The sequence below is a fragment of the Phyllostomus discolor genome, chromosome 13, assembly GCF_004126475.2.
Source record: "Phyllostomus discolor isolate MPI-MPIP mPhyDis1 chromosome 13, mPhyDis1.pri.v3, whole genome shotgun sequence".
Taxonomy (NCBI): domain Eukaryota; kingdom Metazoa; phylum Chordata; class Mammalia; order Chiroptera; family Phyllostomidae; genus Phyllostomus; species Phyllostomus discolor.
The window spans coordinates 71717054-71741455 of NC_040915.2; the positions used below are offsets into that span (position 1 = coordinate 71717054).

Below are 24402 nucleotides of genomic sequence, written 5' to 3' on the forward strand. Positions count from 1 at the left end.
AATATATGGTGATGTAAAGAGACTAGACTTTGGGTGGTGACTCACATATGCCGTACAGAATTGTACACTTGAAACTTATATTATTGACTCATAGCACTGCAATAATTTGATTTTTAAAAGGCAGGCAAAAAAATATATAGTGGCTATTTGATCTTTGACCAACCAACAAGTTTGGCTTAGAGCCATTAATTCAGCTTCTGGAGCAGATCTTATTTCAGGTAGATGAGGACTTTCAGTTATGTCCACCAGGGAAGTTGCTGCATATCCAGCTTGGTAATGCCCCTGTTCATCTTTTAGATAAGATCCATCTGCACCTAAGTTAAGTCAGCATTATCAATAGCAGTTCCCTGTAAATCATTCCTAAAAGTATAATTTGAGGCTTCTTCCTTCCGTAAAGAAAGTAGTAAAGTTACTGGGTTACGACAGTTACATCGAGAAAAGTGATATTAGATGAGGAAAGCAGTACTTCATAGGAAGCCAGTCGGCTGACAGGGAAGCCATGAGTGTGACAGGAGTTCAGTAAAGGTTCAACACAGTGAGGATAATGAACGGTTTGAGGACAGCCCGGGACGTGGCTGAGCAGCAACAGGCCGCATACAAGGAAGGAGCTCCAATTCCTGTAGGTCTATCGTGATCTCCATGTTTCTGAGTTAAAAACTCCTAAAGCATGTCCTTTATTTTTGTGTATAAAAAGGAAGAAAGGATGTTTATGCACTGAGTCTCCCAAAGTAGGAGCTTTAGATCATTCTTCTTTAGAGCTTCTATATCTCATTTCCCTTGGTGAGTCCATTGGATTGGATCAGGCTGATCTGATTTTAATAATCCAGATAGAGGTTGAGGTACTAATGAAAAATTTGAGACCCAGCTTCAACAGTATCCAGTCAGCTCTAGAAATCCCCTAAGCTATTTCTTAGGTATTGGAAGAGGAGAGGCTAGAATTCTTATGAGTCTTTTAGAGTTAATTAGTAGCTAATTAGAAGGTGGCAAAGGTATTTTACTTGGGGTAAACAAAAAGAAAGTCTTATCTTTCAAGACATTATGTCCCTTTATGGCTAGATGTTATAATGAAGAAATTGTGTCCTCTTGAAAGTCTAATGATATCCTGGAGTGTAAAAGTAAATCATCCCCATACTGAATCAGGGTGGAATCTCTAGGAAATTCAGTATCATTTAAATCAACCTTTAGTTTTTGAGAGAAATATGTGGGACTCTCTGTACATCCCTGGGACATTACTGTCCCAGTGAACTGAGAGAACCTTTCCAAGTGAAGGCAAAAAGATGTTGCCCGTCCTTTGCTACCAAAATGCTGAAAAGGCACTACCTAAACCTGTTCCTGAAAAATACTGTAATCCACAGGAAAGGTAGATAATAGTGTATGTGGGTTTGGGACCACAGGATGTCTGGAAATAACAATTTCATTGTAGCTCTAAGATCTTGTGCAAATTCTTAGCCTTTCTCATTGCATATCTTTACTGGAAGGAGTATTACAGGAACTTGTGCATGAGTTATAAGCTCTCTATTTGAGTATTCTTTTATAAATTTTTTATAATGGGCTTATTGTGGCCAGTGCATTGGGTCTCAAAGAGTATTGACAAATACCAGTGGAGACAAAGTATTGTTAATAGTTATTTTGACATGAGTAGCTAACTTAAATGTTCAGCTTCAAAATTAGTTTCCTCTTTTTGAGCCTTCTTTAAAATCATTATTTTCTCAATTGATTCGATGCCTGATTTCATTTACTTCTAAATACATTGCACCCCCCTTTTTTTTCACTGACCAGGAATTGAACCTACAACCTCTTGGTGTATGAGATGACACTCCAACCAACTGACACATCTGGTCAGGACTACATTTGCCCTTTTGAGAAAAGGCTATGTGGGTGTCATGATTTGCAAGAAAGCCCTGTCCTATCAGGTGAAATGGAGCAGATTTGACTAGTAAAAAACTATGTGTTGCCACTACCATCCCTAAGCTGAAAAGCAACAGGTTCTGAATTAAAAACAGACACTGATTGGTTAGCTATCCCTACAACTTGTCTAGAAGTTTCACTCTGAGGGAGAGGGCAATTTCATTGGGTAGAGTGAGCAACAGATACAGTAGTCCTGGTATGTTTAAGAGCCTTGATAAATTTCTCCTTTATGATAATTTCAGCCTCCCCTAAAGTATCAGTAGGGAGAAGGGGAAGTACTCTCGTAATTTTTGGAGTAGCCCTATGCTTGCTTCTGTTTCTTTTCTTTTTCTAAAAGCCATTTCAGTTTTCTGTAGTCTTTCCGAAGATACCTGGCTTGTTACAGTAAAAACAGACTCTCTGTCCCCTTGTTGAAAGTCCTTTGGGAAGGTCTGACCTGATTGCTTAATTGTTAGAGCTGTAAATTCATGATTAGTAACTTTATCCTTTTCCTTCTTTTGAACAGTTTTAGATAACTGATCAGCCAGAACTCCTAACTTATTAGTTTCATCGTTCAAGTAGCTCAGTTTAATTTATGCTGTTTAATCTGAATAACAAACTCTTCATCTAATCCTCCCCAAACATGGCAACTTGAGAAATGGATAATTTTGGTGATTATTAAAAGTGGAGTCAGTTCTGAATGTTGTTTGAAAGTTTTCTTAAAGTGTTCAAAGAAATCAAGTATGGTTTCATTGGGTCTTTACCTACACGGCTGGATTTTAGGGGGAAATTTCTCCCCCTGTCTTTTTTGGGGGGGAAATCTCAGAAATGACTTGGTGAAACCAATTGGCTAATTCCCTGCATGCATCCTGGTCTATTTCTCTTTGTCTTAAAAAACCTACAGGTTCCCACCCACAAAAGCCTTATTTAACTATTGTGTTGCTTTACTCTCAGAAATGAATAGGTGTATCATTTGGGACCAATCTGAAAAGCCAGGATTGTGGAGTCTAATAGTTAAGTCTCTTAGCAAGTCTGATGGAGCCTTGGAGGGGATCAGGAACATCTTTGGTTAGATTTCTTAATTCTGTCCTAATCAAAGCAGTGTAAATAATTGCTGGTACTCCTCTTTCTGAGACTGGCTTTTCCCTAAAGGGAGCCACCAGAATTTCTGGTCTTTCTAGTTTGTCCTGGTTGGGTTATTTTTTAGTTTCTTTTTTAGTCGGTGAAGGTGAGGGCATCAGAGAAGGGAAAGAAGAAAGGGAAAAGGCAGGAGGAAGGGGAGTCAGTCCACGCAGGGAGCTCAGAGAGCAGAGGATACAGTGGAGTGGTTGGAAAAGGGGGAGGAAAAGTCACTGGAAAAAGTTGGATAGGATGGAAGTAGGTGGTTGGCACTGAGTAGCTTTGGAAGCCCTTTTCAATTGAGACAGTCTCTAAAACTTTCAAATTAACTTACTGGAGGGAAGAGAGTTTATCTGTGCCTTGTCTTGAGGCACCTAATTTTCAAACAAAGTAAGCCTCCCATTCATTTCATTTAACTAGAGCTGGCCTTTTGCAGTTGTGCATGCAGAAAAGTCAATTGGAATAGATCAGAAGTTCCCCATTTTAGCCATCTTAAGCTGAGATCAGTTTTAGTTAAATCTTTCCATTTCTGTAAATACTGATGAATGAGAGCTCTGTGTGGGTTGGACACGAGTCCTCCAGGAATACTAGTAGGTGGCTGCCCATTTGGGGCTTGTCAGCCTGGAGACAGAGTTTCACATTTGAATTCAATTTCCTTTTGAATTCAGTGGAATTTGAATAAGCTTCTAGAAATATTATGTTGTGGGTTATAGTGTGCTGCTTGTGGGTTGACTTCCAAGACTTTTACCTTCTGAGTCTCTCAAACCTTCTAGTGTGCCTTGGTGTCTCTCGGGCTGTCTAATACAACTGTGAGGACTTGGATCACTGGATGGCCAGTCCTTATTGCGTGTCCCAGGACAAGTCAATTATTCAATTGCGATGCATTGGGACTCCCTATGGGACTACTTCATGCCTTCACATTTGTGAGACTCTGCCCCTTCCCACAGTGATTCTTAGTTATCTAAGAATACTCAAACTTTGAGCTGGAAGGAGCAGGTGGCCTTTTTCTTTGGAGCTGAATGAGTTCAGTCTCTCATTTAACCAACAAAGACTTTTTTTCAGTCAGACTCCCAGAAAGCAATCCCAATTGAAAGACAGAAATGTAAAACAGCCAACCCTTCTTCCTTTCCTGAGTAAATCTCAATTCAACCAACCCTTATCTTTTAGTGCCACCTCGAGGATTTCCTAATAACAGCTCAAATAAAGTCAGGACCTGGGCCCAAAAGTAGGAAGGTCCAGGATTCCAAGAGCGAGCTCACCCAAGGTCACCCAACACGAAGCGAGGGACCAGTGGGGCACAACCGGCCCCTGCTGGTACCAAACACAGGTCTGGGTCTGCAGGGTGGTCCTGGGTGGTTTTCTTTGGAATCCTGCTCATATTACCATGTAGATGTCAATGAAAGGAATTCCAAACCTGAAGAGTAGCTTAGAGTTTATCTGAGTCTAGGCTGAGGGCCAGACCCAAAAGGAAAATGTAAGTGTCCAAGTGTCTGATTAGTGGTATCAGTTCTACTGAGGAAGAAAAGGAGGGCTTTGGTGCCAGGCTGAAGCGGAAGGGGGTGTGAATACAGGGGTGGGCCTGATGTTGGGTTTGGAGTTGCTTGTATCTGAACTGGGCACAGAACGCAGAAGACCACATCTGAGTTAGCAATACATTTGCATCATTAGAATTCACTGGTGACTGAATCTGTCGGAATTGCTGAAATGCCCCAGGACTTGTAGGGCAGAAAAGAGAAGGGTCAAGAGCAGGGCCCTGTGGAGAATGACAGAATTTTAAGGGTTGACAGAGGTACAGGTGGAGAGCAGGAGGGGAGTCTACAAAGGGATGGCCAGAGAGGTAGAAAGCTGACCAGGATAAATCAGTGTCATGAAACTGGAGACATGAAAATTTTAAGAAAGAAAAATCCGTGAACAAGGTCAAACTGCACAGAGAAGACAAGTAAAAAGGTGCCATGAAAAGGGAATGATATATGCAACTCAAATATGTGAGTTTCAAGTGATTCAGAAAAAACTAAACAGTAGCATAAACAATAGTGTAAATGTATTTGTGTGCCTATTTAGCAATATATGGAGAGAAGACAGAGTGAATGCCAAAATGTGGCAAAATGTTCAATATAGGTGAACCTTTATATAAGAATCTTTGGAGACTCTCTGTGCTATTCTTGCCATTTTTTTCCTGTAAATTTAAAATAATTTTGTAATTTTGAAAGAATTAGAAGTTAAAGAAAAAGGAACCCATAGGATTTAGCAACTGAGAGGGAACTGGTGGCCTGAGCAGAGCGGTTTCCATGGGGGCTGAAAATCAATGCTGTGCCCCAGGGCAGAGGTCAGAAGAGAGCTGGGGAAATGAAGACCAGCACAGCCTGCCCTTCCAGGCCTGACAGGAATCAAGAGAAGAGGTTTAGCTAGAGAGTGTGATCAAGTGAGGGATTCTTCCATTTTTGTAACAGGAGAGTCTTAAACACATTTACATGCTGGGGAAAAAGAGAGAGAGAAACTAGAGATAGGACAAGGAAAGAAAGATGATAGGATGGAAGCAAGGTCCCTGACACAATTTAAGCGTATATATTTTCATTTTAAAAATACTGATAGTTGGCCCTGGCTGGTGTGGCTCACTGGATTGAATGCCAGTCTGCAAACTGAAAGGTCACTGGTTCAACTCCTAGTCAGGGTATATGCCTGGGTGGCAGGCCAGATCCCCAGTTGGGGGCACATGAAAGGCAAACCATAGACCATGTTTTTCTCCCACTCCTTCTCCTCCCCCTGCTTTCTCAAAAAATTTTTTTAAATAGATTAAAATAAAATAAAATACTGATAATTGATGGTAATTATTGTCTTATTTATAACCCAAGGAATCCCTCTTCACTTGACCTTTCCAAGTAGATCTTGCTGTTCCAAACCATTCTGTGTGTCCCTGGGAATCTTCACAGGTTTTCCAAACCCCATTTCCACTGTGTGCCCAGAACTGGACACAGTACGTAGCTAAGGGTCTAGCCCTCACTGGCCAGTGCAAGGGAGCCGACTCCCACCAGCAAGGAGTGTGTTGTCAGTAAAAGAAATAGAAACTTGTCTAATTAAGTAAAGCTTCAAAAGAATGAACTAGGATATTTTCTTTCTTGACACTCTTAAATTGCTCTTGACTTTCTAGGCAAGGAAAAGGAGTGACAGTGTGAAAGGTGTAGAGGATCTCTGACTAATCTCAAAGCTCTGTGCTTCCTGGACTTGCATGTCTATTTTCTTCACCAAATTAAAGAAGTTTTCTTTCATTATTTTTTCAAATAGACTTCCAATTTCTTGCTCTTGCTCTTCTCCTTCTGGCACCCCTATGAAGTGAATGTTGGATTGCTTAAAGTTGTCTCACAAGTTGCTTACGCTATTGTTTTTTTGGATTCTTTTTTCTTCTTCTTGCTTAGATTGGTAGTCTTTTGCTTCCTTAATGTTCCAAATTGATTTGATAATCGGCCTCATCTACTCTGTTATTTCCCTTTAAATTGTTCATTTCAATTAGCATATCCTTCATTTCTCACTGGATTTTTTTATGCTCTTGAGGTCCTCACTCAAGTTTTTTGAGCATCCTTATAATTAGTGTTTTGAATTCTGCATCTGACAGATTGCTTATCTCCATTTCATTTAGCTCTTTTTCTGGAGTTTTGATCTGTTCTTTCATTTGGGCCATGTTTATTTCTGTCCTCATTTTGGCAGCCTCCCTGTGTTTGTTTCTATGTATTAGGTAGAGCTGCTAGGACTAGGGAGTCTTGGTAGTATGGCCTAATGTAGTAGGTGTCCTATAGAACCCAGGGGAACAACCTCCCCTATCACCCAAGCTATGTACTTGAGGTGTGCTCTCTGCACGGGCCGAGTACACTCTCCTCTTCTAGTTGAGCCTTCATTACTCTTGGCAGGTCCATGTTCGGGATTTACTCAGGCCAGTCAGCTTAATGACTGGCTGACACCACTGACCACCAACCGCTGCCCTCCATGGAGGGTCAGCTGTGTAGGGGCAGGGTGGTGGTGTCCCAACATAGTCTGTAGCTGTCCACTGGGTGTGAGGCTCTGCGGTTTCCCAGGTGGTACAGGCCAAGGTCAGCTCCCACCTGTGTTCTTCCCAGGGCCACTCTGCCTGAGCTGTAAAACAATCTGAGATGGCTGCTACTTGTGCTGGGCTTGGTGATTCCCAGGTGAGGCCAAGCTGTGAATTTAGACTTGTTGCTGTTAATGCTGGGCCTATGACTACTTAGTAAGAGGTATGAGGGCTGGTGACTTACTGAGGCTGGCTGTTGCTTGTTTAATAGGATTTAGGAAGTTGTGAAGCATGAGCCAAGACCTGCCATTCATATGGGAAAGTCTTGGTTAACAGTACTTTTAACCAAGTACTGGGCCAAGGGTGGGCCAGTAATTTGGATGGGATGGAGTCTCCGGGGATCTTCAGGGTGGGGCCAACAGTGTTAGCCAGGTTGATGGAGTCTCTGATATGGTACCCATCTGCCAGGTCTGTGGCTCTATGGGAGGAGAGTTCAGAAAAGGGACAGTGGCCTCTGCCAACCTTTCTGTTTGGGAGAAAGCTGCCCCCTCAGCTCTCGTCTTGATGCCAGACACTTCAGTTTCTCCCTGTGTGCCACTGTTGCCTTTCAAGCTGTTGCCCTGGTGCTATAGCCCAGAGGCAGTGAATCTGAGAAAGGCCGTGTGTGGGTTCTTTAAGGGGAACTGCTTGGGATCCTGAAGTTTCTTCTACTGACTCAATCCCTGCTGGTTTTTGCAGCCAGAAGTTATTGGGACTTATCTTCCTGGTACTGGACCCTGGGCTGGGGGACCTGGTATGGGGCTGGACTCCTCACTCCAGACATATCCCTCCTGAATTTTTATCTACCACACATGGATGTGGGACCAGCCTGATCCGTGTCTGCCCCTCTTACCTATCTGGATGAATGTGGTCTTTAATTCTGTAGTTGTCAGACTTCCATTCAGCTTGATTTCTGATGGTTCTGAGTGATGGTTGTTCTATATTTTAGTGTTGTAATTCTGATGTGGTTGTATGAGGAGGTGATGCATATTTGCCTATGCCACCATCTTGACTGCCATTTTCTTTTTTATGTTTTCTATCTAATTTTTTATGTTTCTTGTCTCTTTGTTGAGGGTCTCAGTAAGTCTTCTACTCTTCCCCTAATTTCATTGAGCATCCTTACAAGTGTTTTGAACTCTGCTTCTGGTAAATTGTTTTTCTCTATTTTGTTTAGTTATGTTTCTGTAGTTGTATTCTGTTATTTCATTTGGGACATGTTTTTTGTCTCCTCATTTTGGCTGCCTCCTGTGTTTGTTTCTAGAGCTGCTGTATCTCCCAGTCTTGACAGACTGGTCTAATGTAGTATTCGTCCTGTGGGGCCCAATGGCACAAGCTCCCAGTCCCCCAAGCTGGACACTCCAGGTGTGGGTTGTGTGTACCCTTCTGTTGTAGTTGAGCCTTGATTGCTGTTGGCACATCAGTGGGAGGGATTTATCTCCAGGCCTATTGGTTTCAAAGACTTCCACAACTACAGTGGGGGATCTGCTGTGCAGGAACCAAACCAACACAGAAGGACTTGTTTCAGTGGAACAGGGGTGCCCACTAACTCTGCCCCTTGAGTGTGTCACTTGTGAAGGCGAGCTGCTGCTAGTGCTGAACCTAGGACCACTTAGTAAGATGAATGGGGCATGTTGAAGCCAGATCCTGCTTGTTTGGGGCTTGTGAACATTTGAAAGCTTTAAGAAAAGTCCACATATGTGCCAAGACAGGTAATTTGTTTGGAAAAGCCACTTGAAACAGCTTGGGTGGCCCTGCAAGCTGGGTGGCGAGGGGTGTCAGGGAATCCCCAGGACAGGGCAAACAGTGTGAGCCAGGTTGATGGAGACTCAGATATGGCACCCTCCTGCCTGATGGCTGTGTGGGAGGAGGGCTTAGCAAAGAAACATTGGCCTCTCTCAGCACTTCTGTCAGGGAGAAAGCTTCCCCCAGCTCTCACCCTGATGCCAAACAATTAAGTTCCTTCCAGTATGTGCCTGGTGCCTTTTGAGATGCTGCCCCAGCACTGGAGCTCAGAGCAAATGAGTCTGAGTAAGTTCCATGTGCAGGCTCTTTAGGAGGAACTGCCTGGAACTTCAGAAGCCCTCTGTCTCACTGAGCCTCAATCCCTGCTGGTTTTTATAGCCAGAAGTTATGGGGACTTATCTTCTTGACACTGGAAGCCTGGGCTGGGGACCACTCACTCCTCAGTGGGGACCTCCATATCCAGTATATCCCTCCTGATTTTTAATTGTCACACGTGGGTGTGAGAACCAGTCCATTTCACGTCTCCACTTGTCCTACCAGTCTGTGTGCAGTTTTTCTTTATACCCTCTGTTATAGTACTTCTATTCAGCTATATTTAAGGCAGTTCTGGATTATGGTTGTTCTGTAATTTAGTTGTAATTTTGATATGGTCATGGCAGAATGAGTGTACTGCGTTTAGCTACTCTACCATCTTAACTGAAAACTTTATTGTTAATAAACACTACAGAAACTTCTCTATCTCCGAACTCATCTTGGAGCCCAGACACAACACTCAAGACTCCAGGGTTGATCAGGGTAGCTGCCGGAGAGGTAATAGGCTATATGTGTGCTCCCCTTATGAGCAAAATGGGTTTTGTTTGAACGCAGATGGACTTCTTGGTTGAGATCAGAGCATATATTCTCCCTGTGCTTATGACATGCAAACAGCAAAGCCATGGGAGAGAGAGCCTCTGGGTACCCTTTCTCAGGGTTGGGGCAAACTCCCCCCAGATGGCACAGTGTGAACAAACATTAATAACTAAGTACGGCTCTTACTAAGAAATTGTTATGGTAGCATTAGGCATCAGGATTCCCCAATGCTAACGGTCCAGCCAAAGGACCCTGCTCTGTGTGTGGCAGGAAAACCCACTGCCATTAAGCAGTTATTCTGATTGCATGGAGTATGGGCTGATTGTGCATGCTGGTAACAAAAGAGCCCCAGTGAGAGCTCGATGAAACAGAGGATTTCAGTGCTGATGGAGATTAAATGGCCTGAGAACCGCTTTGTGTGTGAACGTCAGGGAGCTCAGGTCTTGCCACCTAAGGAGTGACACCTGACGCCTCCACTGTAGGGTAATAAACCTTGATGAATGCGGATCTCAAGTAGGCTTCTGGGGAGGCCAGAGAAGCCACAGCGAGCCCATAAATGTCTTCTGCTCTGGGGACTGGAAGCCACCTCTAGGCACTTACATTTGCATGAATAGTGAATTTAACACTTGAGACCGTTGAAGTTTCATAAAACGATGAGTCCGTGGCCTTGTTGACCAAGCACCCTGTGAAGAACACTATCATAACCTGAACTGGCAGCAGCAGAGGTAGAACGTGACCAAAGCCAAGTGGTGGCCTGAGACTTCAGGTCTGGTGCCCTTGGAAAAAAGTTTCTAACAGGTGTTTTTTTTTCTTCTTTGTTGATGGGAATAAGGAGGGAGAACTGAAACAAGTAGTTGTACAGCAGCAGAAAAAGAGTTTCTGGTCATGTATTTTCTAGCAATTAAAAGACTGAACAAGTAGTAAAAAGAATGACCTTATCAGCATCAATCAATATCTGTAGATCATAGCAAAGGGGGCCTTTTTTTGCCCATCATGGGCAGTCATGACAGTCATAGAAAGAGCCACCATGTTTCAAGAACACCCCTGTAAACTGTGCAGTATGGTTTCCTTAGGTGTCTACCACAAGGACACCTTGGGCTGTCCTTGGGCTGTTGCAGAGCCTCCTTGCCCACATCTCCCCAACCCCTGCAGTGCAATACACTGTGTGGGAGGAAGAATCTGTATTTTTTCTTTAATTTTTAGTTGATTTGAGAGAGAGAGAGAGAGATTTGTTGTTTTACTTATGGATGCATTTATTGGTTGATTCTTGTATGTGCCCTGACTGGGGATCAAACCCATAACCTTGGTGTATTGGGACAACACTCTGGCCAGGACCTATCATAATTGAAATACAGAAAGAGAAGTTCTCCTTTTTGCAGCACCACAGGTAAAAGTTAAAGTTTAGAGGAACTGATCAGAATTTGGCCAGTCATCTAGAAAGCACAAATCCTAAGGAGAACATACTCTAAATTTCAAATTATAAACCATTCTGACTCAGAGATCCAATGTAAGAAGTAATATTGTTTATTGCTGTTTTAAATAGTCTCAACCTTATTATTATAATGAGATTTCATTCAAAATAGAATACCACTTAATATCATGCAGGAATAGGATGAGTCTTAGCGATTGTATCAGAAAAGTGAAATAAGAGTTGAACTCATCTCAGTACTTCGATCATTCTTTATAGCAAGCTAAAACAAATGGTGTAAACAGAAACGTGACTTATTTACTTTAAGCTTTTTTCTCAAATGATCCAGGCAACTTGCATATTTTGATTAACGTTCATGAATACAGACCACAAAGATCTTGTACGTGTGTGTTCAGGAAGGAAGAAATGTGTTGCAGGGGCACAACACGCAGATGCATACGGGCATCTTACTGCTTTAAGTAAGCATTTTATCATTATTTCCAAAGGCCTCTTCACTCAGCTCGTTCTTCACAAAGTAATGAGTGCTTTATTCTTGGACAAGGTTTCTAAATGGCTTAGTACAATATAGTTACATAAAGTATCTATTATTTCAGGAGTACATTTTGTTGTTATAAGACTATGAAAAGCATAAAGACTGTGTGAAATTGAAATATTTCCCCCAATGTTTGATTGCCTAAATAAGCTGTATTAAGGGACAGAAGCAAAACCGCTCCTGTGGCTTCACAGACATCCTATCACAGCGCAGACTCTTTTATAATTCTCTGAATAAAATCTGATTTGTTTCATCTGGTGTAGAGGTCATTTCTAGCTTCTGCACTATATGAGGGAAGAGATCTGATAAAGGAACTATATCTCATACTAAACTTGTACTTGATTAGCAATGCTTATCATTGGTGTTCTTTCTGCTTAATATTTTAAGATTTTCATATTAATTAAAATACACTTGTATTACAGCTCTTGAGAGGGAAAGCTTTTCTTGCTGCTCACCTGCCCAATGTGGTAACACTTAATTTTATGACATTTTAGGTCAAAGGCATGTCCTTGAAATAAAGCCCATGCTAAACTCCTATTTCTTTCTGGAAAATTCATAATCTAAAATTTCCAGCAGTAGTTGCTGCGCTATCTTATCCTGTTGTCGACTGAATTGGGAAAAAATCCTCTAGACTCTTTATCTCCTTTCAATTCCCTGCTCACCTTCCTAGAAGTCGAGACTCCCAGTTTAAAAAACACTAATTTAAAATTTGGGAAATGTACCAACTTTTTAGCTTTACATTAACCAAAAATATCTTTTTGGGATTACCTCAGGAGCACTGGTCTCAATATGAAAGTGCAAGTCCAAGTACCGCACCAACAGGTCAGTCTCCCGAAACAACCAGCAGGCAGCAACCTCCCAGAAGACCAGCCACACACCACAGTCGCAAACAGCGGAAACGCAACCGTGGCCTGAAGTCTCTGGTAACTGAAGAGCTGGTCGTCAGTCAGGGACACCACAAAAACACTCCCAGACAGCAACAAAGTCAAAATAAGCCTGTTGATGCTTCAACAGAGCATGAAACAATTGTGATCATGAACGCCCCTAACTATGACTTACACCACTCAAGTGCACTTGGAAGCCAGGAGCCCAAAGTGGCCTCCAATAAATCTGCTCCAGCACAGCAGACTTCTGACAAGATATCATATAAACACTCTATTGGATATCACTCAGTGATGAATTTTGGGAAAGAAAGAAGACGCAAAGACCAAGAAGAGAAAAGAGTTTCATACCAGCGGCTACACACCAACACTCTTTCCCACCTGGACTTGAACTACCTTCATGGCCTTCCCGAGAGACAAGTGCCCCTGAGTCACACAGGCTCTCAGTCTCTTTCTAACATAAATGTTGACCGAGCAGCTGGAAGTAAGAAGCAACGCAGACAAACTTATGCAGAGACAAAATATAAGAACTTGGAAATATTATGGTAAGAATTTTTTTTCTCAAGCAGTCTTCTGGGGGAGAAATGAGAGAATGGTGGAGACAGCCGGGGAGGCAAAGTGGGAAGTTTGGTGGGGGTGGGGGACGGGAATCCCAGGATATCAGGTGAAGGGAAAAATTCAACTAACCACATCCTTGGCTCTGATTTCTGCCTAAAACAGTCCACTTTTATGTATTTCTTTTCTTTTCCCCTGTCTCCTCTACTTTTTCCTACTCTAGTTAAACCAGAGGTTGGGGGTGGAGGAAGAAGCAGAGAAGGGTGAGAGACCCAGTCAGAAAAAGACCACTATATTTTGAGGGTTACAGTAATGTTTGGAGGAAACAAATTATGTAATGGCCTGTCCTAAGAAAATAATCTAAAATATAGAAAAATATGTATGCACAAACATATCATTTACAGAAATGACCACAGTAATCTAACAAGGAAACACCTAGGTAAGTTGTGATATTTAACATCATGTAACCATTATTATGGTTATGAGGAAATGCTTCTATAAAAAGAAAATAGCAAGGTACAACTTACACCTAAGGAATTTGTGCTGCACTGTATTAAAATGTGTGCAGAAGAACAAAAATGCACCAAAATGTCAATAGTGGTGATCTCTGGCAAGAAAGTTCAAGTGTATTTTCAACCTCTTTGTACTTTCTGAATTGTTTAAGTTCCCTACAGTGTAGATATGTTACTTTTACAATCAGAAAAAAAAAGTTATATTAAAAATCACTTCAGAAGACATTTCGTGATGTCACTCAATCAAATGTGTTTCTTACACAACTGATGTATGTTGAATATAGTGCTAAAATGCTACAGAAGATACAAAAGCAGTATGGTGCATGGGCACCTTCAAGGATCTCACTTTCAGAGTAGGGAGACAGTCTTTTACATGAATTGGTCGGAAGACATTTAAGTGCTACAGTTGAAGGTGTAGGGTTCAGAGTTAGCTTCCTGAGAGAGAGGGTGCCTTGTCTTTTCCCCTGAATTTAGAGGGAGTGCTTCTAACATTTTTAGCATTAAAAATAATATCTAATTTTTGGTAGATAGGGAGGGGGAGATAGGTAGGAAATTCCCTCCTATCCCTATTCCTATTCCTTTTGCAAAGAACTTTTATCATAAAGGGATAATTTTATCAAATCTTTTTATGCATCAATTAAAAAGATTGATGCAGAAAAATATTCCATCCATTCATACTTTAAGGAGGTTAAATAATTAACATATTCTAATGTTGCACTGTCCTTTTATTCCTAGGATTAACCTAACAAGTCATACTGTGTTCTTTATAAATTACTTGATTTGCCCTGGCTGGCGTAGCTCAGTGGATTGAGCGCGGGCTGGGAACCAAAGTGTCCCAGGTTCGATTCCCAGCCAGGGTACATGCCTGGGTTGCAGGCCATAACCCCCAGCAACCGTACATTGATGTTTCTCTCTCTCTCTCTCTATCTCCCTCCCTTCCCTCTCTAAAAATAAATAAATAAATAAATATTTTTAAAAAATTACTTGATTTGATTTGGTAGCGCTCTGTTAAGGATTTAACATTTACCTGCATGAAGTGAGACTGGCTTTAAGGTTTTCTGTCTACCATTGACCCCATATATATATGTTATCAAGATTACACCAACCTTATAAAATGAGTTGGGAAATATTCCCCCATCTTATATCCTCTGGAATGCTTTGGTTTGTTGTTGTTTATGGGCAGATTCCAACTTTAAGCTACTTCTGTTTATTGTGATAGTCATATTGGATTTATTTTTACCATCTAAATCTGTCCTTCCTTGTCATCCTTTTTTATGCATCTTCCTTTTATATCCGCTATTGAACTGATAGAATGTTGTTACTTTTTCCCTGTACTGATTCAGAAATATATATTTCTCTATTTTTTTAAGTATTTTTATTGATTACACTATTACAGTTTTCCCAATTTTCCCCCCTTTATTCTCCCTCCATGCTGTCCCCCAACCCTCCAGCATTCCCCCCCTTAGTTCATGTCCATGGGTTGTACATATAAGTTCTTTGAGTCCTCAGTTTCCTATACCATTTTTATCTCTCCCCATCTATTTTATGCCTACTAATTATGCTGCTGCTTCCCTGTACCTTTTCCCCCCTATTCCTTCCTTCCCCCTCCTCACTGAAATCCCTCCACATGATGTCCATTTTTCTGATTCTGTTCTTGTTCTGGTTGTTTGCTTAGTTTTTGTTTTTGTTGTTGTTTTTTTTCCTTTTAGGTTCATTTGTTGATAGTTGTGAGTTTGTTCTTTTATTGTTCATATTTTTATCTTCTTTTTCTTAAATAAGGCTCTTTAACATTCTATTCTTTTTTTTTAACTTACATACTTAACTAGTCTGGTGTTAAATTAATATACCTATTCTTCTCCAGAACAAACTCAAAATCATTGTATTTTTATTACCCTATCACTCTTCCTGCCTTTCATACTATCTTTGTTCAGTGTCTTATCCAGAACCTTATATCTCCTAAATTCATCATTACTTTTATTATTGTTATATAGAGTCAATGACATTTTATTCCTTATTTTATTTTTTATTGAACTTATTGGGGTAACATTGGTTAATAAAATTACATAAGGTTCAGATGTACAACTCTATATACATCATCTATATATTATATTTTGTATTCACCACCTTAAGTCATTTGTCCCTTCTTTACTGTCTTCTACCTCCCCACACCCCCTAGCCATTCCCTCTGGTAATCACCATGTTGTTGTCTATGTCTGTGAGTTTGGGGGTTTTTTTTTTGGTTTTGATTAATCCCTTTACCTTTTTCATCTATACCCTCAATCCACCCTTCCCTCTGACAGCTGTCAGCCTGTTCTTTGTATTTATGAGTGTTTCTGTTTTATTTGTTAGTTTTTCTTCATTAGATTCCACATATAAGTGAAATCATATGGTACTTGCCTTTCTCTGACTGGCTTATTTCACTTAGCATAATTTTCTCCAGGTCCATCCATGCTGTTGCAAAACATGACAATTACTTCTTTTTTACAGCCAAGTAGCATTCCATTGTGTAAATGTACCACAACTTTTTTATCCACTCATCTAATGATTGACACTTGGGTTGCTTCCAGATCTTGATGATTATAAATAGTGCCTCAATGAACATAGGGGAGCATATAGTCTTTCAAGTCAGTGTTTTTTGAGTTTCTTCAGATGTGTTCCTAGAAGTAGAATCACTGAGTCATAAGGCAGTTCCATTTTTTATTCTTTGAGGTGACTCCATACTGCTTTCCACAGTGGCTATATCAATCTTTATTCCCACCAAATGTGCATGAGGGTGCCCCTTTCTCCATATTCTTGCCAACATTTGTTTGCTGATTTACTAATGATAGTTATTCTGACAGGTATGAGGTGGTATGTTATTGTGGTTTCAGTGTGAACTTCTCTGATGACTAGTGATACTGAGAATCTTTTCATATGTCTATTGGCCATCTGTATGTCCTCTTTGAAGAAGTGTCTATTCAAGTCTTTTGCTATGTCCATTTTTAATTGGATTATGTTTTGGATGGTGAGTTGTATAAGTTCTTTATAAATTTTGAATATTTTCCCCTTACTAGATGTGTCATTGATGAATACATTCTCCCATTCAGTGGGTTGCCTTTCCATTTTGTGCATGATTTCCTTTACTGTGCAACAGCTTTTTAGTTTGATGTAGTCCCATTTCCTTATTTGTTCTTGTTTCCCTTGCCCGAGGAGATATATCAAAAAAACATATTGCTACAAGAAGTGCCTCAGATTTTACTGCCTATGTTTCCTTCTACAACTTTTAAAAAAGATTTTATTTATTTTTAGAAAGAGAGGCAGGGAGGGAGAAAAAGAGGGAAACATCAATGTGTGGTTGACTCTCATGCACCCTCTCTGGGGACCTGGCCTACAACCCAGGCATGTGCCCTGACTGGGAATTGAACTGGTGACTCTTTGGTTCACAGGCTGGCACTCAATCCACTGAGTCAAACCAGCCAGGGCTCCTTCTGCAACTTTTATAGTTTTGAGTCTAACATTTAAGGAAGCCTTTAACACATTTTTAGTTTATTCTTGTGTGTGGTATAAGAAAGTGGTCTAGTTTTATTCTTTGGTAAGTATCTGTCCAATTTTCCCAACACAATTCATTGAATAGACTATCTTTACGCCATTGTATGTTTTTGCCTCCTTTATCAAATGTTGGTTGATCATAAAGGTGGGGGTTTATTTCTTGGTTCTCTATTCTGTTTCACTGATCTATATGTCCGTTTTTATGCCAGTACCATGCTGTTTTGATTACTATGGCCTTGTAGTATATTTTAATATAAGGTAGCATGATTCCTCCAACTTTGTTTTTCTCAAGATTGCTGTGGCTCTTCAGGGGTTTTTTGTGTGTGTGTGTGGTTCCATATCAATTTTGGAACATTTGTTCTAGTTCTGTGAAATATGCCATTGATGTCTTGATAGGAATTGAGTTGAATCTATAGATTGCTTTGGGTAGTATATACATTTTAATGATGTTAATTCTTCCTATCCATGAACATGGTATGTGCTTCCAATCATTTATATCTTCTTCAATGTCTTATAATTTTTCAAGCATAGGTCTTTTAAATCCTTGGTTAAATTTATTCCTAGGTATTTTTAATACAGTTTTAAATGGGATTGTTTTCTTAGTTTCCTTTTCTGATAGTTCATTATTGGTACATAAAAATGCAACTGATTTCTGGATATTAATTTTGTATCCTGCTACTTTATGAAATTCATTTGTTCATTCCAGTAGTTTTTTGGTAGAGTCTTTAGGGTTTTCTGTCTTTAGTATTATATCTTCTGCAAATAATGACAGTTATTTGAATGCCTTTTACCTCTTCCTATTGTCTGATTGCTGTGGCCAGGACTTCCAGTACTATGTTGAATAATAGCAGTGAAAGCTTGTTCCAGGCTTGTTCCTGATTTTAAGTGAAACACTTATGATTTTTGCCCAGTGGTATGATGTTGGCTGTGGGTTTGTCATATATGGACTTTGCTACATTAAGGTATGTCTCTTGTACTCCCACTTTCCTGAGAGTGGTTATCATAAATGGGTGCTGGGTTTTATCAAATGTTTTCCTGCATCTATTGATATGATCATGTGGTCTGTATCCCTCAGTTTGTTTATGTGGTGAATCACATTTATTGATTTGTGGTATTGTACCAAACTTGCATCTCTGGAATAAATCCCACTTAATTTTGGTGTACGATCTTTTTAATGTATTGCTGGATCCAATTTGCTAGTATTTTGTTGAGGACTTTAGCATCTATGTTCATTGGGGATATTGGCCTATACTTTTCTTTCTTCATAGTATCTTCATCTGGTTTTGGAGTTAGGATGATACTGGCTTTGTAAAATGAGCTTGGGGGTCTTCCTTCCTCTTGAATTGTTTGGAATAGTTTGAGAAAGATAGGCATTAGTTCTTTGAATGTTTGATAAAATACAACTCTGCGAAGCCATCTGGTCCAGGATTTTTGTTTGGGAGTTTTTTGACTACTGCTTCAATTTCAGTAGTTGTAATTTGCCTGTTGAGACTCTCTGATTCTTTCTGATTCAGCTTTGGAAGGTTTTATGTTTTCAGTAACTTATCCAGTTTGTCCAGATTGTCCAATTTGTTGGCATATGGTTGTTTATCATATTTTCTTACAATCCTTTGTTTTTCTTTTGTGTCAGTTGTTACTTCTCTTTCACTTCTGACTTTATTTGAGTCCTACTTTTTTCTTGCTGAGTCTAATTAAAGGTTTGTCAATCTTGTTTATCTTTTCAAAGAACCAGCTCTTGATTTCATTGGTCTTTTATATATTTTTTAAAGATTCTATTTTATTTATTTATGCTCTGATCTCTACTATTTCTTACCTTCTACTCACTTTGGGCTGTGTTTGTTGTTGTTTTCTAGTTCCTTTAAGTGTAAATTTAGGTTGTTTATTTGTTTTTTTTCTTGTCTGTTGAGATAGATGTATAATGCTATGAATTTCCCTCTTAGGACTGCTTTAACTGTGTCCCATAGATTTTGGGTTGTTATGTTCTCATTATCATTTGTTTCAAGGAATCTTTTGATTTTTTTCTTGATCTCATTATTAACCCAGTCATTGTTTAGTAACATGGTATCTAGCCCATGTCTTTGTATGTTGTTCAGTTCTTTTTTTGTGATTGATTTCTAGTTTTACACCATTATGGTCAGAGAAAGTGCTTGATATGATTTCAGTCTTCTTAAATTTATTGAGACTTGTTTTGTGTCCTAACATGGTCTATCCTAGAAAATGTTCCATGTGCACTTGAAAAGAATGTATATTCTGCTGCTTTGGGATGAAATATTCTGAAGACACCAAGTAAATCCATGTAATCTAGTGTGTCATTTAAGGCTACCATGTCCTTGTTGATTTTCTGTCTGGAACATCAATCTATTGATGTCAATGGGGTGTTAAAATCCCTACTCCTACTGAAACAAGTACAGTTGGATGGAAGCAGAAAATGAGTTTCTGGTCACCAATTTTCTAGCAATTAAAAGAATGAACAAATATTAAAAAGAACAACCTCATCAGTGTCAATCAATATTTATAGATCATAGCAAAGGGAGCCTTTTTTGCCCATCTTGGCCAGTCACGACAGTCATGGAAAGAGCCACCGTGTTTCAAAAACACCCCTGTAAACTGTACAGTATGGTTTCCTTAGGCGTCCACCGCAAGGATGGATGCTCCTGGGCTGTTTGCAAAGCCTTCTTGCCCGTGTTTCCCCCATGCAGTGCAATATACAGTGTGGGAGGAAGAACTTGTTTTTTTTTATTCATACTGTAGCTCTTCAAGGGTTACAGGCTTCCTACAGGCATCTGAGTTCTGACTCTGCCCCACATGGGGCCATGGTCTCACATATCCAGTGCAGGGTTAAATCTCAGAACTCAAGCTCTTGGGTCCAAAACTTTCTCTAGGAAAGCCATCACCTTATGCAAAATCTGCTTTAGTTTTAGGGTGAGTTTTTTTTTGTTTTGTTTTTGGTCTTTGAAGAGTCCCTGCTCCTTTTAGAAATTCAACTATATATTGCAAAGGATGTTTGTATAATTTAATCCAACATTTTTAGATATTTTGGAGTGGGAAGTTCTTTGGTTTTTCAAAATTGTGGCTTTTTTTCTATTTTAAGTGCATTAAAGGAAAGTTTTAAATGAGAGCCAAATATCATAAAGAAAAAAAAACAAGCATTTTAAGATAAGAAAGAAGTGTTTTTATGAAAAAGTTGAGCTAATAGTCACTAATTTGATTTATGAAGTAATAAATTCATCAAAATAATGGTTTATAAAGACTTTTCTGGTATGTGCCTATCCAAATTTTATTAACAGAATTATGTTTTTTTTTTCATTAAGGAAGTTCCATTCTTCCTCAAACAGCCGACCTGCGAGCGTGTCTCCGGACTCGCGGCTTGCCCAGGTCATGGAACAGCATGAGCACGCCTTGCTGCAGCTGACTGAGGTGCAGCCGCATGAAGCAGCCTTGGCCAGTGTCACCTTCCCACCCATATTGTCAAGAATAGAAAGTGAATCCCAAGTCAACTCAGAGAAAAGCCAAAGACACCAAATGAAAATTAGTCGTAGCAATTCTGAAGGCTATCTGTTTCAACTGGAAAAAGGGAAAAGGCATAGAAAAAGGAGCGTTAAGGTAATAAAAGCCTTTTACCAAGTAATCTTTTAGTTTTGATAATATAGATGGACCTTGATTTTCATTCCCATCATTAGAGCCCTGCAATCGGGATGGTCACTACTGAGCTTTTGCCACATCATCAGGGTGGCCCACGTCCTAAGGAAGTCCTTTACTGAGCCCTTGCTACTGCCTGGAATTTCCCTCCTGTTTTCCTGAAAGTGGTTGCTACCAGGGATGCCTGGGCCCACTTCCTTTGTGCTTCATGTCAGGGAAGGGTCTACATTTGCAGAGGCAACCGTCCCCCTTTGGCACAAGCTTAAATGTCACATGCCCATAAAAGCTCCCCCCACCCGCCTCAGCCCTGGTCTACGCTGAGTCTCCAGGTATCGTCTCAGAGCCAAGAACAAGAGGAAGTGGGGCTGGGGCAATGAAAGCCCCAGCTGCCAAGTATTTCCCTCCCACCCACATGGCCTCCTACCCGAGAATGCCTCCTGGCCCTAATCTCACAGCTTCTGCAGGCAAGTACTCAGGGCAACCAAGGACTGGGCTCTCCTCCGAAATGCTTGCCAATCTTAACTGAGTTCTTTGTTCCCAGTAAGATTCACTGTGGCTTACACCTTTGTGCACTTAAATCTTTCTGATCAGGGCTACATTGTTAAATAAGGGACATTACAGGGAAGGGTGGCAAAGGGAAAAGTTTCCAGGGAGAGACAAAAGGGTGCTGAAGGAGCCTTTGTATTTCTCCACCCTTACGGGCAGTAAAATCCCCTCTGGGAAGATCACTTGCTTCTAGTGTCACATAGTCAGGAAAAGGCTGGAAACAGCACTCTGTGTTACAGGGCAACATGGGCAGAGCTGGCTGGAAGCAGCAGGCCTGTGGTGCATTGGGTCCCTGGGGAGAGGACCTTGAAACAGGATATGCATGCAGGGGGTGGGGATTGCCGGCTGCTTCCCGTGGGCGAGGACAGAGGCCTACAGGGCTGCAGGAGGGAGTGGGCGCACTGTGTTGTTGCAGGTGCCACATGTGCCTCAGTCAAAGCTACATGGGTTCTGAAGTTGGGACAGCCCCTGAAGGCGAGGGACCCGACTTTCCTGACCCCACACAGGCCAGCCATTGGCTACAGATGTTCCCTGGGGAAGGGCTCTACCTTTGGGCCCAGCAGCTCCCATTTGGCCGAGGGCTGTTTTCTTAGGGAGAAACTCGCTGTGAGCCATGGCAGGCAACAGTCTCAGCAACCGGGGGTGTGGGGCTCATCCAGAGGGGCCTGCACTACACGCAGTTTTAGGAAATCCTCCCCCCCACTTCAGTTTGACACATACTTGTTGAACTCTGGCTAGAGACTGTTGGGATGTGAAGAGAAGGAGCCATGACTGTCCCCAGCAGAAGTTTACAGTGATGTGGAACCGGGGAGACACATGTGTGAATGGCCTCAGTATAATGGTGCAATTCAGAGAGGGAGCGGAGGGAGCAAATGGAGCAGTGGCGAGCGCGGAGAAGGACACAGCCCTGCCTGGGGGTTGAGCAGAGGTTCAGGACATGACTGTGAGCTGCGTCGGAGAGGATGATGCACAGGTTACAAAAGCAGAAAGACCGAGAGCATGGCTGGCAGAGGGGCGGCAGGTGGAAGCTAGGGACAGCACAGGCGCCCAGGAACAGGCGGCACTCCAGCGCTGCTGTCCCTGCAGTGGGGCCCAGAGTGCTGAGGGGTGTTCAGAGGTGGGCAGGGGTTTTGGCAGACCTTGTTTCTCATGTGAAGACGGGTACTTTATTCTGCGGGTCTGGGGAGGGACACATGAGAGCGTTGACTATGGTGAGGTTGGTGCGTGGGCAGACACCAAGCATTCCAGAAAGTTAGGGGATCACAGGGTCAGTGGGTCCTTGCGTGGGACCCCCAAAGGAAGAGAGAAAAGGGCGGCTTTGAAGGGAAGGGGAAGCTGGCCTCGAAGAGAGGGGGGTGCTATTGGAGAGAAAAGGAGGGCGGGCCTGGGCTGAGATGTGATCACTGCTCCGAGGCCTCTGCTCTGCTGGGGTCCCACTCCTGCCTGGCTGGGAGCTGCAACTGGTGGCATGGAGCCAGTGTCCCCTGTCTCACGGTAAACATGCAGAGATATGTTTCTGGGATCACAAGTCACTTTTTCCCACAGAAACAGCATTGCCTGGTACGTTCTGAGGCTCTGTTAGTACCATTTCCAAGCACTTCACAAGTAAAGCAGGTTTTGTGGGCAGGGCAAGGCAGCCAGGCACCTGGGGTCTGGGTTTAGGCTGAGGCAACCCCACGAGCATCACAGTCAAGTCACTCACATGGATGGCTGTGTTTCCCAGCCGTGTGAAACTTGTTTACACCACAGTGCCATTTTATAAGTGTGCAGTAACATAATGTCTAACAAAACAATGTGAATACCTTAGTTTAAAATGTTTTGTTGCTAACAAATTCTAACCATCAAAAAAGGAAAAAAGGAGAATGTAAGCTTTAACATCAATACATGGTGAGCAGGGTCAGTGGAAGTGGTGGCTCAGCCATTCCCGAGGCCTCGTCTCTGCCCCGTCACTGCAGGGCTCTGTGACTTGGGCATATCATTAATCCACCTGCACCCCTTCTTTCCTCATAGGCACAATCAGAATTGTCCTTCCTTTTTGTAGATTTGGTATGATAAGTATATTAAATAATGTATTAAAGCCTTAGCTAGCAAAGAACAGACATCAGCTAAATGTTAGTTTCCCTTCCTCCTTCTCTTAATAATTTGAATTTAAGTTTACTGAGGAAAGGTAGAGGGGCATACCCTAGAGACAGTGTGTATCACCGGAAATCTCAGAGCATGGGAGGGCAGGCAGGAGGAAGAAAAGAGCTTTCCAGTTAATGCTTCCCAACCCCTCCTTCCACCATGGAAAATCCCCTCGTTCCTGCCTTCTTTCAGAAATGTTACAATCTCCATACATATCCACTTTCTCCACCCAACACCTTTAGCCCACTTAGGACAAGCACACAGAAGCAGGCTTTGTCCTTTAAGCTGTTCCAGAAGCTGAAGTAATTTAGAAACCGAGCTATTTGTATAGGACAGCAGGTAGCTGGGGCACCAGACAGAAGGAATCACTATCCAGGTCATGCCCATTTGCTAGTCAGCAAATCTTGTGGTTTCCAAGGGAATCAACTTGAATCCCATTAAAAATCTGAGGATTTGTCAAGATAATAGGTCCAAGCACCACCTCTTCTCCTCAAAGTTCTGTTGTGACCTAATTTGGAAAAAACTAAGCATTGCTCATGCCTTTAATCCAGGCGTCAGGCAGTAAGAGATTAACACAATGCAAGAGATGACATCCAAAAATCTGTCACAACCCAGCACAAAATAACTGCTGACAGAGTTCTCCGACAGCTGACTGTGTGGAGCTGAGCCGCAGCGATTAACTCTCGTGTTTGCTCTCACAGACAACCTGGGTGTTACTGCCTGAGTGCCTCTCAGAAGAGGTTTACTTGGATTAAGTTTAGCAATCCGCAGAGCAGATTTCCTTCGCTCGCCTGTCCCTCAGTATCTGGGCATTGTTTGTCCTCTTTTGGAGTAACTTTCTCACATTTGCTCCCCTGAGGAATGTTTGGAAGAAAGCCCTGGAGTGTCCCCCATGGCAGGCACAGGGTGTCCATGCTGACACAGCCCTCGTGGACAGCGGTATGTCCATTCCAGCTCCAACTCACTTTGCCCCAAGTTTACAATAAGAATCACTCTTC

The 24402-nt window shown here is 41.7% G+C and overlaps 1 protein-coding gene across 5 annotated transcripts in view; it reads left to right on the plus strand.

Moving 5' to 3' along the window:
- JHY (junctional cadherin complex regulator) overlaps positions 1–24402 on the plus strand; it is a 94494-nt gene that overhangs the window by 54773 nt on the left and 15319 nt on the right. For 4 of the 5 annotated variants that reach the window (XM_036013703.1, XM_036013706.1, XM_036013704.1 and 1 more), the window contains 2 exons: positions 12393–13045; positions 20407–20698. The exons of the other annotated variant lie outside the window; for it this stretch is intronic. In XM_036013703.1, the coding sequence (XP_035869596.1) occupies positions 12393–13045; positions 20407–20698 (945 nt within the window). The remainder of the gene's footprint in view (positions 1–12392; positions 13046–20406; positions 20699–24402) is intronic. 5 annotated transcript variants of the gene reach the window in all.